Source organism: Candoia aspera, chromosome 1 (assembly GCF_035149785.1).
Source record: "Candoia aspera isolate rCanAsp1 chromosome 1, rCanAsp1.hap2, whole genome shotgun sequence".
Taxonomy (NCBI): domain Eukaryota; kingdom Metazoa; phylum Chordata; class Lepidosauria; order Squamata; family Boidae; genus Candoia; species Candoia aspera.
In genome coordinates this window covers 256784173-256800326 of record NC_086153.1, presented here as the reverse complement: position 1 = coordinate 256800326, position 16154 = coordinate 256784173, and the positions used below count along the sequence as shown (strand labels likewise).

The following is a 16154-nucleotide window of genomic DNA, read 5'->3' as shown; positions in this document are numbered from 1 at the left end:
CATCTTACAAGAAAAGGACAGCATGAAAATTATTTGGGGAATCCTTATCCAGGCTAGCAGATCCCCAGTGTTTTCAACTCCTCAGTTAAGTGCTACTCCCTGTAATAGTGACATTTCTGCAAGTTATGCATTTCATGATCAGCTGAAAAGCCACAAAACCCAGTATATTCAAAAGCTTCCAGCCAACAAGGACTGTTAATATTTTCCCCTCTTTCGTTTTAGATAATATCAATTCTGGTTGGAAACAAACTTTTATATATTTCTTTCTTCTCTGTCTGAAACTATTAAAAACAAACAGGAGAAAGTGATTACATATACACATTCCAAACTTTGGCTAGAAGATTTACATTCCTTCCAGATTAGAACACAGAAGCAACAATGATTTCCCATCTCCCACCCCGGACCATGTTTTTATACAAGGTGACATGGAAGCTCTATTTGGGTGTGCAGCATTGATTTAGCCAGTCTTACCCAAACTGGCACTCTGCACATATGCTGTGGCAGATAACAATTCCCAGACAGTACAGGGGTTGAGAATGCCAGGTTGGAGATAGCTGGGCTAAAGACAGTATGTTGGTGACTGGGTGATTATGTACATCCAAGTTCACTCTGATGCTGAGAACTAATAAGGTAGAGTTTTCTCTCTCATTTGTCAGGTACTTGCTAATGGAGAGGAGGAAATAGTTGTGAATAACTGAAGGAAAATAACTACATCTTCATCCCCCTAGGCTGAAATGGTTTGTTATAGACAATAAAAATTATGGAGTTCTTGGTGGTCTCTGAGCACCAAGAACTCCACAGTTCAACCCTGAGGTACAGATATTCTCTTCTATTGGACCAATAAAAATTGAAAGTCAGTGCCATTTCTGGAGTCTATGAAGAAAAAACTCTTAGAAAATAAGTCTTTATGTTCTAATAGATGATCATTGACACTGGGTGTACCATCTCATATTGCATTTTCACTATGAACTTACAGGCTACTTTGAAATAGACTCTCTTTTTTCCCAGTGGTTTCAGAGTAATCCCAAGTCTACTAACTTTAAAAAACATATTAAGTCAGACCAATAAACCTAGCACAACACTTTTACTAAGAAAGAAAGAAAATTCTACAGTTCTTGTTGTATCCTCCTGTGATATATCACCATTATTATTCCCTTGCATTTACAGAAAAATATACCATTTATTTTGTTGTTCTATCCATTCTCTCTCTCTCTCTCTCTCTCTCACACACACACACACACACACACACCCCAATTACAAAATAGTTTAACTACTTGGGGTTGAGTTAAGTGACTATGACCAATGAAATTAAGCCTTACTGAAGTTCCCACAAGACAGTAAGTTAATACTTGTTCAATGGAAGAGTTTGTTGGGAGTTAAAAATAGCAAAGCAGTGGTTTGGAAAAGTTATTTCTGCCAATTGACTGTAGTGGATAGTGAATGTGTGATGAATTAAACAGGCAGAGTTTGGAAGAGGATTAGCCAAGAGGGTGGGGAAGACAAGAGGAGCGAAATGTGCTGAATGAAGTCTGTGTGTGACAGCATAAAGTAAAATGATATGAAAGAGGCTTAAATGTAAAAGCTCCAGGAAGTGGGGTGGCAAAGTCTTTTTAAACACTCATAAAACTATATCGCTCTGCATATCTCATCCTCAGGTAGAGCAGAAGTTTCAGCTGTGTGGTGATTACAGAAGTTCATTTCCTTTTGGAGGAAGAAGTTGTTGAACATATTTAAGCATTTCTATCCTGTAACAATGTCACAGGCTTCCAAGGGTTCAGTAGACACCATGCCTGTGATTTAGAATCTCTCAAACCAGCTTCAGTATGAGGAGGTTCAGTATTTGGCCCATACATGACTTTCCTGACCAAATCCTGTTCCACTTTGAGTCATTCAGAGTCATTCATCTGCTGTGGATAAAAATTAGTTGAGGATTGCATGCTTACATAGTATTTAAGCATGGCATAGGAGGAAGACTGACCGGAAGCTTTTTAGATCTAAAGCAATGTTTCTCAACCTTGGCAACTTTAAGATGTATGGACTTCAACTCCCAGAATTACTGTTGAGAAATCCTGATCTAAAGGATGTTTCTCTGGTTTCAGTTATGCCACAGTATGTGACTACCTGCATAACTTAGGTATTTTGCCTGTCTGATGCCAAGTCCAAAAAGTTTTGTTTGCTCAGTTTGAATGCCATCAAGGCCAGTAGCTTCACCAGATTTCATATCTTAATTGTGTTTTCTAACTGCATCATTGTAAAAGCATCTTTAAAATGCTCACTCTCTTAAAGTTCCTGCTGTTCATTTTTTTCTCTCTCTCTTTAAATTTGTTTGGAGGTTTGCCATTTAGGAGTACTTTGTGTGCTACTTGATTGGCTGCTACATTGTAATGTTCTTCCATCTTCCCTGGCTCATTGTTTGATTTTCTAATTCCAAACTTTCCTGCTGTTGTGGCTCAACACGAGGTTCCCTTGGTCAATTCCTGCTATTTCCTTGTTCTTCAACTAGCCCAGCTGCAAGCCCTTCTCCTGCAAGGTCCCACAACTTGAAACTCAGCTCAGATTTTTTGGTGCTTGTCTCTTTCCGTTTCCCTGTGTGTCTCCATTCTAGCAATTTTTGATATTTTTTACATTGACACAAAAGGAAACTATATAATTCTTAGTTGTGTGGGAAACAAATATTTGACTCATTCAGAATATTTTCTTCCTGATCTTCCAGTTTTTTCCTAGCTGTTGGAAAGCACTGGGAGAACTGTGATAGTCACACACGGCTCAGAGATTTTCAGGCCACACTGAGATATAGGTGATAATAAGGAACAAGCTGTTCCAAACAGTTCGTTTCTGTGGTGGAGCAAAGCAGTGCAGTCAGGTAAAAATAGAGTGGAAAGTGGAATATGGGCAGTTCTGATTAATATTAAAGCAAGATGTGGCTTTATAAAATTTGTCTGGCTTAAGAAAATTACAGCTTTCTTGCAATCTGAGAAAAGTGGGTAAATGAGGCAAAAGGAGTTCCTCTCATATCCCTTCGATTCTCTCCTCTTATTCACTTCCTGAGAAATCAGGGGCATTTTTATACAGTGGCTTTATTGTGCTGTTTCCACTCCCTGGTGTTTCACAGAATTTGGAGCTCACTCACACTGCCTTGCATTTTACCTGTCTCAGATCACTGAGATTTCAGCCTCCAGCTGACCCATTGGAGAATGCAAATAGTGCTAGTTCCCTACCACCAATCCTGGAGTAACACAAATCTCCTCTTGCAAAATGCCAGTGCCCCTTGTTCATGTGTCTCTGTTGGTAGACAGACAGACAGATAGAAGTTGCTATTGAGAAGACGCTTCATGGCTGCAACATGCAATTCTATTGCATTTAAAAGCATCTTGCGAGCAGTGAAGGTGAGATTGTAGCTCTCTAACTTTTGTGTGGATTTGTATTTGTGTGCATGAGTCAAGATGCAGACAGTCATGTTCTCATTCTTTCACTTGGCTGAGCTTGCAGTGGAATCATTCCACAAAGGAAGTTGTGGAAGGCACACTGATGTGGTTGACTAGTCTTCATTACATAACAATACTCTTGAGGTTATAGCATTTCAGACTTGAAATGTTTCATACTCCCTTTACCTGCAGTTTCAGAAGTGCTTCTAAAGAGGTAACAACAGACTGCTTTGTGATGAAGAAGATGGCTGGTTTTGACGAAGAAAAGACCTAAGTACTTATGAACATGTACAAACCCTTTCCTGTTTCTAATTAAGCACAGTATTTTGTTGTGTTCGAAACTGATTTCTTCCATATGTGAAGATGTTTTCTAATAATCACACCAGAATCCCTTTTACATCTAAACATTGATTACAAAGCCAGAAAGATTTCTAGCTGTTGATGTATTTCTCCATCAAAAATGCAAGCCAATCTTAATGGATTTTTTTTTAATGATCTTGTTCTTGGAAGGAATTTATCTTTGAAAATGTTTTGAACGATTGTGCCATGTTTAGTATACAGCTGTTATCCGTGTAGCATTCGTATCTAAAAGAGAGGCAAATACTGTAGAAACTCATAAAATTCAAGGGGGCATTTGTATAAGACAGATGTAAAATCTCTTCAAGTAATCCAGTAATAATAAATGAAAGGGGCAAAAATGGGACACAAAATTAAACCAAATTAATCAATACAAACACTTTTGCATTATTATTACTATGAATTCATTGATCATTGTAGCCTACTAAATCAAAATTCATGCTTAATTTCTTAAATGTTGAACAATAAATTGTTTGGGCTTAACATGTTGTACACTTGATTTATGGTCTAACATAGTGTGTAAAATCAGTGACTTGTGGCTAACTCCGTAAATAATGGTTGCACTATGGTTTAGTAAAAGGTACGAACTTTATATATCTGTGAGCCAGTTTGGTGTAGTGGTTAAAGCACCAGGCTAGAAACTCGGAGACTGTGAGTTCTAGTCCCACCTTAGGCATGAAGCCATCTGGGTGACCTTGGGCCACTTTCTCTCTCTCAGCCCCGGGAAGCAGGCAGTGGCAAACTACTTCCAAAAATCTTGCCAAGAAAACTAATCCAGGAAATTGCCAGGAGATCTTATTTGTCAGGAAGGGGAATTTCAGATTTCAAATTTGAACATTCCCTTCCAGATCTGCTAAAATCTGCTAGGTTTATATATACATACATTCAGTTAAGAAGACCATAGAGGTGCAGCTACTAATATTGTATGAATATTTTATTTATATGTTTATTTATACATGTATATATTGCTTTCAAAGCAGTTTTCAATTGTATTGTATAAATGAATTCTATAAAGTAAATATAAGCTATTAAAAAGACCTGTACTGATGGAAGGAACTATCCAGGGAAGACCAACGTAAAAAGAAGTGCTTTTAAAGAAAATTTAAAACATGCCCCTTGAATTTTATGAGTTTCTACAGCTTTTCTCCTAAAGGAAAGAGTAGTTTTGCAGGGTGAAAACTACAGTGGTGGAAGAAGAAATTCAAAGCCCACTCTTCTCTGTTCCGTGTCACCTGTGATCTTGATCATTATTCTCCCTGTCTCCAAGCAATTATTATTTGCATTTTTTAAAGAAAGTTTAATAAAAAATCACTAAATCTTAAATCTAGGTTGTCCCTAATAGGGTGTCTTTTTTGCCCTTAATTAAATTTAAAATTAATTAAAATTTAATTAATTAAACAGAAGAAAGAAAAAAGAAAAAAATAGGGGGAAAGGGGGGGAAAGAAAGGAGCAAAAACTGAAGCAACTCTACCTGTTTATCTGTACACACACACAGCTTCCCATACATGTATTTATGTATATAAAGTTTTACATAATTTCTGTAAAGGATGGTGATATTTCACTGTAATCACCCATATATTCCTTCCATATATACCTTCGGGCCAGCTGTGCCCATTCCTAGATCGAGAGACTTTGCTCACAGTCACTCATGCCCTCGTGACCTCCCATCTGGACTACTTGAATGCGCTCTACATGGGGCTGCCCTTGAAGAGCATTTGGAAGCTTCAACTGGTGCAGAATGCAGCTGCATGGATAGTAAATGGTGTCGGGTACTCAACACATGTAACACCACTACTACGTGAGCTGCATTGGTTGCCGGTGTGCTTCCGGGTGCAATTCAGGGTGCTGGTTGTCACCTTTAAAGCCCTTCATGGCTTGGGGCCAGGTTACCTAAGGGACTGCCTTCTCCCAGTTGTTTCTGCCCGTCCAATTCGATCTAGTAGGTTGGGTATGCTGCGGGTCCCGTCAGCAAGGGAGTGTCGGTTGGTGGGAACTAGAAGACGTGCCTTCTCTTCCGTAGTGCCTGCCCTCTGGAACATCCTCCCTCCAGAAATTAGGATGTCCCCGACCCTGTTGGCCTTTCGTAAGGCCGTGAAGACCTGGCTTTGTGCCCGGGCCTAGGGCCTCAAGCGTGTGGATGGTCCCGTCTCTTGGCTGTATTAACAACCATACATTGCTCACTTGGCAGCCATGTATATTTATTTTGTATTTATTTTATATTTTAACTGTTTTAATTGTAATTGTTTTATAGTTTTATTGTTGTAAGCCACCCAGAGTCACTTGCTGAGATGGGCAGCTATAGAAATCAAACAAACAAACAAATAAATAAATAATCTACATCTGTAAGCAACTTGTTCATCAGTTGCAAGGAACATCAGTAACTGGAGCCATAAATTAATCTTCCCAGTGTTAAAGGTATCTGAAAAAGATGCAGCTATCAGCTAAAGATAAGGACTTTGGCTTTCCAAAATCTTGAATTAATGTATGTTATTATGTATTCCTTTTGACTAGCACCAAATTTTGGACAGCTTCACTTACAAATTCTTCTTATGCCATTTTGGTATATTCATAGATAGCACCCTTAGTTAATGGAAGTATTTGTGTTTCAAAACACAATAGAATAGATATACTTCCTGTCACTGTTGCAGTAATTCGAAAATTGTGGGATACAGTTTCTGGAAAATTGCATTTTGATTTTAACCCATTGACTCTATGGAGTAATCCAGAGTTTAAATGGCTTTTAAAAACCTGTTATATGGAAAATTTGGATGGATGCTAAGATTTTTACTTTCTGTCAAAAACTGAATAATGAGTTTTATGTTACATTGAAAGAAATATATCATTTGTCTTTTGCGACCCACTGGCAATGTTTATAACTACAATACTTGCTGACATCTTGATTTTGATGGTATTTTTAGCTTCAAAGACACTTTATTAGAAATGATCACAAAATCTTACAAGGCAAAAAAGCCCACAATTAATGTTTATAAATACTTGCTATCAATAAATCCATATGATACACAAATTTTAAAACAAAGGAACAAGTTTTGAGATCCATATTTTGTCTAAGGAATGGGAAACTGTCTAAAGGTCTATATCAAACAATTCAACAGTTTGATATAGACCTTTAGACAGGTAAAACATGCTCCTTGAGTAACTACCACTTATTTAACAAAAGCTTATACTTTACACTTTTTTGGAACCCATTGCAATTTGTATAGAAAAGGAATGAGTAACCATTTTTTGTTGGAGATGCAATGAGAATAATGCTTTAAAGCATGCTTTGTGCTGTCCTAAAGTTGTTATATTCTGGAAAGAAGTGATTACATAACATCAATATGACCATGGGAAAGAGATTATTGTATTTTTGGATCTATTACGTGGACACTAATGACTAAATAACAGAACTGGATTCTTTCTGCCCTTTCTATTGCTTAAAGATTATGCTTTCTATGACATATACATACAATATCAACAAAGAAAGTGCTTCTTTAGAAATATCTCTTTGAACTGTATATTTAATTTATTCATTAATACATACAATTAACCTATTAAAATCTATTAAATGAAACACAGCCCTCATAATAAATTTGTACTCTGAAGAAAATGTTAAAATAGTGAGAGGTTTGATAATTTAATGTGGGTATTAATTTTATGTTTATTCTATTTTTGGAGTTGTATATCTTGCATCCAGATTTTTATAGGCAGACTATTATAATTTTCTGTTTTTCATTTCTTATTACTTATAAAGGACTACTTGGCAGGTGCAAGACAAAGTGGATGCCAACAATGTGGCGTACACAACTGAGAAGCTAAGTTTTCATACCGATTACCCTGTTCTGCAATTTCCACCAGGGGTAAGAGAAACATAAAAGGCAAGGCAGCAGTAAAGTGGGTTCCAGTAGGATAGTAAAAGAAATGTTTTGATTTTAAGCCAAGTATTATGTTGTACGAGAGCCAGTTTGGTATAATGGTTAAAGGCACCAGGCTAGAAACTGGGTGCCCATAAGTTCTAGTCCTGCCTTAGGCACAAAGCCAAACTGGGTGACCTTGCACCAGTCACTCTTTCTCAGCCTAGGAAGATGGCAGTGGCAAACCACTTCTGAAAATGTGGCCAAACAAACGGCATGGACTTGTCCAGGCGAAAGGTATGTGCACGTGCGTGCACGCACCCACACACACACATGTGGTACAGTTGATCTGATGAGGCACAAAGAGAGCCAAAATGATCAATGGGCAACTGATTTAAAGCATATCTTTTTATTTGTTCATTATTTATTCATATGTCTAACTCAGGAGATTTTTCCCTAGCATATGATTTCTTAGGATCTTGTTCGGTATGTTTTCATTTATATGTGATAAAGGGAGTTATTTAAACTGAAAGTAGACTATTACATAGGTTTATATATACATGCTGTACATTCAGTTAAGAAAACCGTACAGGTGCAGCTACTGTATTGTATGAATATTTTATTTATATATTTATTTATATGTGTATATATTGCTTTCAAAGCAGTTTTCAATTGTATTGTATAAATGAATTCTATAAAGTAAAAATAAGCTATTAAAAAGACGTGTACTGATGGAAGTAACTATCCAGGGAAGACCAACGTAAAAAGAAGTGTTTTTAAAGAAAATTTAAAACATGTCAACATTGGCATCTGTGGCAGAACTTCCCATAGGACCCAGCACCAATTTACAACTGTGTCATGAACAGCAGAACATCTCCTGAACCTCATATGTGTATATATAAGTAACTGTATTATTTGAGTTAATCTGATTCCAAATTGTTTAGAGCTTTGTGGATTAGTACAAACATCTTGAAGCTGGCTCAATAGCACACTAGAACTCAGACATGATTAATAATCTTCCTAATGTCTTCTGAACTAATTGCAGCTCTGAACTCTTCCCAAGTTCATGAAGCTCATCACAGTAATCCAGTTTTGAGACAACCAATGCAGGAAGCATAACTGTCAAGCTCCCCAAGTCCAGAAACAGGCAACTGATTTATGAAAGGCAGCTAGTAATAAGTAACTGTGACCCTAGTGAAGAGGATTGATCCAGGAGCATTCTGTTCTAAATGAAAAGTACAACCCAGTAGAGAGCAGTAGTCAGTAGTTCTTGAACTTGGGAGCCATTGGTTCACAGGATTCCACTACAAGTTATTGGTCATCATCCAGTTCACGCCTGGGCTCAGATCCTTCTCTAGATAGTGGATAGCCTCTGTTGATCAAAAAGATACCTTGCTCCCAGTTCCCTACTCTCCATATATAAATTTTAAATAACGTTTGTGATACAATAGTATTTCGTACCAGATCTTACTTCCAGATATTTCTCTACTTCTGCCAGTTCATAAAATGTATTATTTTGTTAGTCCTGAGATAAGCAATCTGGTGCTCATCCAGACATTTTACAATACAACAGCTGCAATATTTTGCAGTTCACCATAGTCACTGGGGCTGATGAAAGTTGCAGTGCAAAACATCTGGAGAGCACTCAATTGATTTAGGTTAGTATTTCTCAATTCAGTTTTAATCAGCTCATGTTATTCACAGATAGACACAGTTTGTAATATTATTGTGTTATTTATGTCACATACTCTGAATCTTTAGCTGACAAACCTATGCACGTGTTGAATAGGAGTAAAACAAGATAGTGCTCTGTGACATTGCACAGAGAAGATTCTAAGGTAATGCAAAGTTAATATCATTTAAGTCTCCTAATAGAAAACAATGAGATTTCAAGACTGGTTCCACTACCACCTGCTGCAGTCAGAGTCCTAGTTCAATATAATAATCCCATTTAAATTTATAAGAAGCTCCAAATGGTGCAAATTGGTCTTTGTGAATACTCATTCTGCTGAAGTTTATACTGATTCCAAGTTATTTTCCACATAATCATACTAAATCATTTTCAGCTCAGGATGCATCTGTTGCTATAATAAATATATACTGGATTCTAGAGAAATGCTTAGAATCTCGCAGATGGGTTCATGGGAGAAAACCCTTTTGTCGAGGTGCGTCAATAGAGAAAATGTATACATATTTCTGTTCAGTGTTTTAATAACCCACTGAACTTCTAATACTGCCCATTTTTCTGCCATTCCTGCTAGATCTGCAAAGATGGGGGAGATTAATGTGGTGTGTGTTGTTGCTGTAGGAAACTTTTACTCAAGGTCTTCAGACAATCTGTAGTAATCATACTTTTAATGAAGTAAGCAGACCAACATCATGTGCTACCAAATAGATGCCAGCTTTTTCAGACTTAGCAGTTACCTTGAAAATTCATTTAGAGGTTGAACAAGTACATATGGTATGGGAATCAAAGGGTATTTTTCAAGTGGGAAAGAAAAGGAAGTTCATATTCTAATTTATGCCAAGAATCACACTCTGCCTTGTGATACTAAATTGTTTAAATGCTTGTAAGAATTCTTTAAAACATAGTTTAACAAAAAGTTTCACAAGCAATCCTTATAGTCACTACATGTTTGTATTTACTTTTCTAGATTTGTGATTTTTAAAGGATTAAACCAAGTCATATAGTTATGAGACCCCTAAAGACATTGAAATATAAATGTAAAGTATAATGTTGAATTTATAATATAACCTGATATTAATTTGTTCCAGATTCAGTTACTGCATTGTATAAAACAAACTTCTACTGGAGGGGGCAGTGAAGTTGTGGATGGATTTCATGTTGCCAATAAGTTTAAGGAGCAAAATCCTTATGCCTTCCAAATCTTGACCTCTACCTTTGTAGATTTCACAGACATCGGAGTTGATTACTGTGATTTCGCCATGCAGTCCAAACAAAGAATTATAGAGTGGGTAACAAATATGGTATTTCTTTATCTGATGCTGGTTACAATGTCTAGATGCTTATTCCTGAATTGCAAGCAAGAGTAGCTTTTTGCTTTATTTATTTATTTATTTATTATTTATATTTATATCTATATCCATGTCACTGGTAGAACTCTGGGTAGGAGTTTTATTTAACAAAATAAAAAGTGCTAAGGCTATGCCTGCCACCTTGTGGACAAGAATACAACCTAGCTTTTTAAACATATATGTGCTGCCCATGTTATCATATTGTTAGATAGATACTGATATGGATATGGATATGGATGTGTGTGTGTGTGTGGTTTACATTTATATATATATATATAAAGAATATTTTAAAGTCAAGATTTATCTGCATGTAATTTTGGTTTTTCATTAGTACAGCCCTCAGCAAAGCACTATAAGATAACGAAGTACTGCTGTATGGAGGGAGCTTTATTCTACAATGGGCAAATGGTTGGTTTTACTTTCTCCTACATTCACTTTATAGAGTTTTTACAGCTGAGACACATTTCATATTGAAAGAGGTGATGGCAGTCCAGTGCAACACGAAACACACAGTTGTATATACGAAGCCCCAAAATTTAAAAGCAAAACACTATAAGTCTCTGCTAGGATAAACTAAATCTGTCAAGTTTTTCTTTCTTTCATGTTTTAACTTTTCCCTAATCTCAAGCACTCTCAAATTTATAAGGAAATTTGGGAGCTTTAAATGCTTTACTAAAACCAGTCAGATTCTCAACTATTTACCATACAGTCGTTAATTCATTATAAGTTTCATAGTTTATTCATTATAAGGTTTCCCATTTTAAAAAAGTGAATGAAGACTGGTGTTACTGTCAAATGTTGAAAATTTTGAGATAACTGTTTCATTCTCTCATTTCTCAACAGTGTCGATGAAAAGGGCCAAGTGGTTCGTATCAATTTTAACAATGCAACCAGAGATACAATATTTGACATACCTGCTGAAAAAGTAAAGGCATTTTATGCTGCTCTCAAGGACTATGTTGATCTCCTAAATAGCGTGGATAATAAATATTCATACAAAATGAAGCCAGGTAGGCCTGGTTGAAATGATAATCAGTTTTCTTCTTCAACTGACATTAAGAGTTTCTTTCAGAACTAGGAGGGAAATACTCAAAGACTCCTTCAGAAAATCCCCCAACTATTAAGGGTAGATTTTCCAGGTACAAGGGGGACTCCAGGCAAAAGATGCAGTTCTGTTGTATAAATCTGTTACACCACACTGGATCCTATATCCTTCATTAATTAAAATATTTTCATTAGCGAGAATAAAATTCTTTATGTACTTTGTTGCCAATCATTCCCAGCTTTTTGGATGCGGGGAGGGAAGGAGCAGGGCAAGGAGAGTAGTATGATATATGTACCTTTTCTTTTTGCCTCCCTATCATATGCAATGCTTATTTTTCATGAAATACATTCTGAAATGATAATGGACACAGAAAGATAGACGCACATATATACAGATGCATCTGAAACAGATTTCTCCTAATGTTTGCATATTAAGTGCATTTGGCAGTGCCAAGCCTACCTTGGTTGGATCTGGTGAGTACCTCAATGGGAGGTCATCAGAGAACGTGAATGGTATAGGCTACACTGGGAAGTCAGAAAAACATCCCAGAGGAAAGCAATGACAAACTACTTTTATTTATTTCTTTTTTTAAAAAAATTGCCAAGAAAACTACATGGCAATGCAGTCATCAAGAGTTCAGCTGTATTCAAAGGATTACTGGCTTCAGTAGTTCAAAATATTGTATCATTAAGCCTTCCTGCTCTGTCATATCTCTAATCAATATAGATGTATTTGCCACAGATTTTATTTTAAAATAATTCTTTGCCTTCTTTCTAGGTGAAATAGTGGTGTTTGATAATTGGCGTTTACTTCACGGTCGGCAGAGTTACCAGGCAGGAACAGAAATATCCCGTCACCTTGAAGGGGCCTACGCAGACTGGGATGTAGTAATGTCAAGGCTCCGAATCTTACAAAAGAATGTCCTGAGGAGACAGTGCCTTTGAAGGTTGGACTAATGAGAACTCTTAACCTTTGCTGGGATTGGATGGTTTTTCCACAAAGGCAAATGGACCTAATATATTTCCAGTTAATTCAGGGAATTCCTGGATAAGCTAGATGTTATCTATCCTGTTAAATGTGTCAATCAGGGTTTTTCAACCAGGGTTCCATGGAACCTAGGGTTCCACGAGGGGCTCCCTGGGAGATCACAATTTATTTAAAAAATTATTTCATATTCGGGCAACTTCACATTAAAGAAGTAAGTTTCATTCTTTATTTAGTTTAAGAAGACTGTTAATACATATATACAGGCCTACACATGAAACGAGTATAATAATTTTGTAACATCTGGTCTATATTTGAGCCTACGTGTGCAGGGATTCCCCAAGGCCTGAAAAATATTTTAGGGGTTCCTCCAGGGTCAAAAAGGCTGATATGACGATGATGATGCTATTCGTTCAATCGTGTCCGATTCTCAGTGATTCTATGGATCAGAAGGTTGATGTAGGTGATCTCTAAAACAACGAAAAACATGGGTTCCTACTATGACAGCACATACTTTGCCCTTTCCTGCTAATTAGAGTCTGGGCAACTCCCAAGTTTTCCAAAGAACTATGAGGAATAGAATAACAAGAACCAAGAATAGCATGGAAGTGTTGAAAACATTTAGCAAGTTCCTGTCCGTTTTGGAGGCCTAAGCGTTAGCAGTCAGGGCGGCAAAGAAATCAGAGGTGGAATGGGAAGCTGCCTTTGTGAAGGTCCTCCACTGAGAAGTCCATTGCTACCAGCCAGGTTATTTTCTTTCCAGAGCCTTAAAAGTTAATGGTCTGTTTGATATTTTCTCCTGGGCATGTTTTGTGATTTTTCACAAATGAGCGTAAGCTGCCTCACAGGCACAAAACCAAGATAATAATGAAGAAGAACAAGAATTTCTGTTTCAGCTTTTAAAGTAGCAATATGCTGCTCTTTCCATTTGTGTGCCTTGTATGCACCAACATTTTTTAAATGAGAAATAAAGGCTTGTGTGAAACAAGCTGAGAATGCTTTTCTTTAAAAATAATGAAATCTTAGTAAATGAATATATTCATACATAAAATGCATATCATTGAAATTATAATGAGGCTAAATGTATGTTTTTCATACTACCTGAAGTTTTATAACAGAATTGCAACAAATTCTTGCAAGAATCAAACCACTGTGCTCAACACATTGAGTTTAGCACAATGTATGAATTCAACTATTCTCTTAATCCCAGTTCTTTCTAATGATGTCTACCATATGAAATGGAATAATGCCCTGACCATTTTTCAAAGGTGATTTAAAAGAACTAAGATGAATTATTTTTATGCAAGAGTAGATCTTAGAGAATAATACAGGTAGTCCTTGACTTACAACCATTCATTTAACAACCATTCAAAGTTACAACAGTGCTGAAAAAAATGACAACCAGTCCTCACACTTACAACCATTATAGCGTCCCCATGGTCACATGATCAAAATTCGGGCATTTAGCAACTGGCATGTATTTAGAATGTTTCCGGGGTCACATCGCCATTTATGACTTCCCCAGGGGCTTCCGGTAAGCAAAGTCAATGGAGGAAGCTGCATTCACTTAACAACCGTGTGATTTGCTTAATGACCACAGCAAAAAAGGTTGTAAAATTGGGCGCAACTCACCTAACCGTGTATCTTAGCAGTGGAAGTTCCAGTCTCAATTGTGGTCGTAAGTCGAGGACTACCTGTACAGAGTATCCAGTCGATACTGTTGCTATTACTAATGTTTATGGTGATTTTTTTTCTCTGACTTGCAGCAAAATAGCTTTTGGCAAGTGAACTGTCAAAGAACAGTTGATTCTCAAGTGGGAATGTCTAACTCCTTGTTGGACTATCATTTATTCCCACATTCATAACTGCAATCATCTGCCTCCATCTCAGTCAGCTGGAGGGTTTGCACATGCTTATGCAGATTAACTGATCCACACTGAACTGAATAATTTGTCACTGGAAGCCTGCTTACCCCCTTTAGCTTCTGCCTTTGTATGTAGCTACATATAAAATCTGTTACTTGCACTCTTTCTCTGCCTAATGCTGAGTTTCATTGCCTATATTTGCACTGTCTCTCTCAAGAAGACTGCCACCTTAAGCACTTTCCCCAAGGTAAGTTTCATGACACCACTTGGTTCTTACTTCTGAACAATCTTAAGAGCCTGGTAGTATCATGCAAATATCAGTTGTGTTTAATTATGTAAATCTACTGATAATCCCTCATCTTGATAATCAAGATGATCATCTCTCATCTTGGAAAAGTCTACAATAATCCACACCATATCCAGAGAGTAAATGGAAATCCTAAGGCACGTATTAGCTGTACAAAGGATCTTGGGCTTAGCCCTTAACATTTCAAAAAGATCAAGTAGAAGTACTTTCCTTTAAGTATCTGCGCTAACATCCTGGAATGCTCTGGAATAGCATGTGGATGGCCATTCATATCTCTTCTGTTCTGCAGTTATGTATCTGAACATTCTGTGTGATTCAGATATGGTTTCCAAAACAGATTCCATAAACGTTCTTCTGTGTAAACTTCTCTGCATTACATCATTAGTTTTAGTTTTTTATCAAAGCAGAACGTAGATTAAAAAAAAATAGCATTGTAAAACCCATTTTTATCCTGAAAAATGTAAAATGTTTAAATCAAATCTGTTCAGCTTATGGTTGCACTGAAAACATGTGCTGCAATATAAACCTATCAGCCAACAAGAAAAAGTAAGGCTGAATTGAAATGTTCAGGTTCATTTGAGAAAGTAGACAATATTAAAGTTTCTTTTTCTTATGTTAAATTTTGGCATATTAAAGCTTGATATAATGCAGCCAAAACTATGTAACATATTACACACATTGGCTTTTAACTTTTGCTTAATTTCCAAATCTTTCTCTTTTTCCATTCAGACAGTCTAATGTGTATGTATTAAAATGAAAATCCAATGCTCTTATTCATGAAAATGCAGATCACACTGTTGAGATAGTGTTTTCTGAAACTGAAACCAAAATCCTCAGATTCAGTTCATTCACTTAATTTTGGACATAATGTTTTGCCTTTAACTTTCCCTCAGACTTTCTAAGAATCACTTTGTTTCGTGTATTTATGCATCAATAAAATCTAGTATGGGAATCAATTAACCAACTGGATTCTTGTCTACTTGCAAAACCCATTTCCTTTTAGAGCTATGTCATACACAGATGCTAGATTAAAGATAAGAGCAGAGAGAAAAAATTTAGGCAATCATTCAAAGATTTCAGCTAAAGAAAGGCGTGATTTACTAAATAAAAGGTCATTCATCTATCTGAAAGGAAATTCTGGTCCAATTAAAGTTATGGGTGGACTCCATTCTCTTTAAAGAACTTTATTAGTTTTCAGAATATAATTAAAATATAAAATTTAGAACAGGTAGACTACAGAACTAAAGAAAAAAGAAAAACTATAGAAGTGCAGAACAGAGAAAA

General features: G+C 36.5%; 1 protein-coding gene across 2 annotated transcripts in view; it reads left to right on the top strand.

The window, feature by feature from the left end:
* BBOX1 (gamma-butyrobetaine hydroxylase 1) overlaps positions 1-15830 on the top strand; it is a 49856-nt gene extending 34026 nt beyond the window's left edge. For both annotated transcript variants that reach the window (XM_063289556.1, XM_063289557.1), the window contains exons 5-8: positions 7534-7639; positions 10409-10605; positions 11513-11679; positions 12492-15830. In XM_063289556.1, coding sequence (XP_063145626.1) covers positions 7534-7639; positions 10409-10605; positions 11513-11679; positions 12492-12658 — 637 coding nt within the window. In that variant the 3' untranslated portion in view covers positions 12659-15830. The remainder of the gene's footprint in view (positions 1-7533; positions 7640-10408; positions 10606-11512; positions 11680-12491) is intronic.
* The last annotated feature ends 324 nt before the right edge of the window (positions 15831-16154 follow it).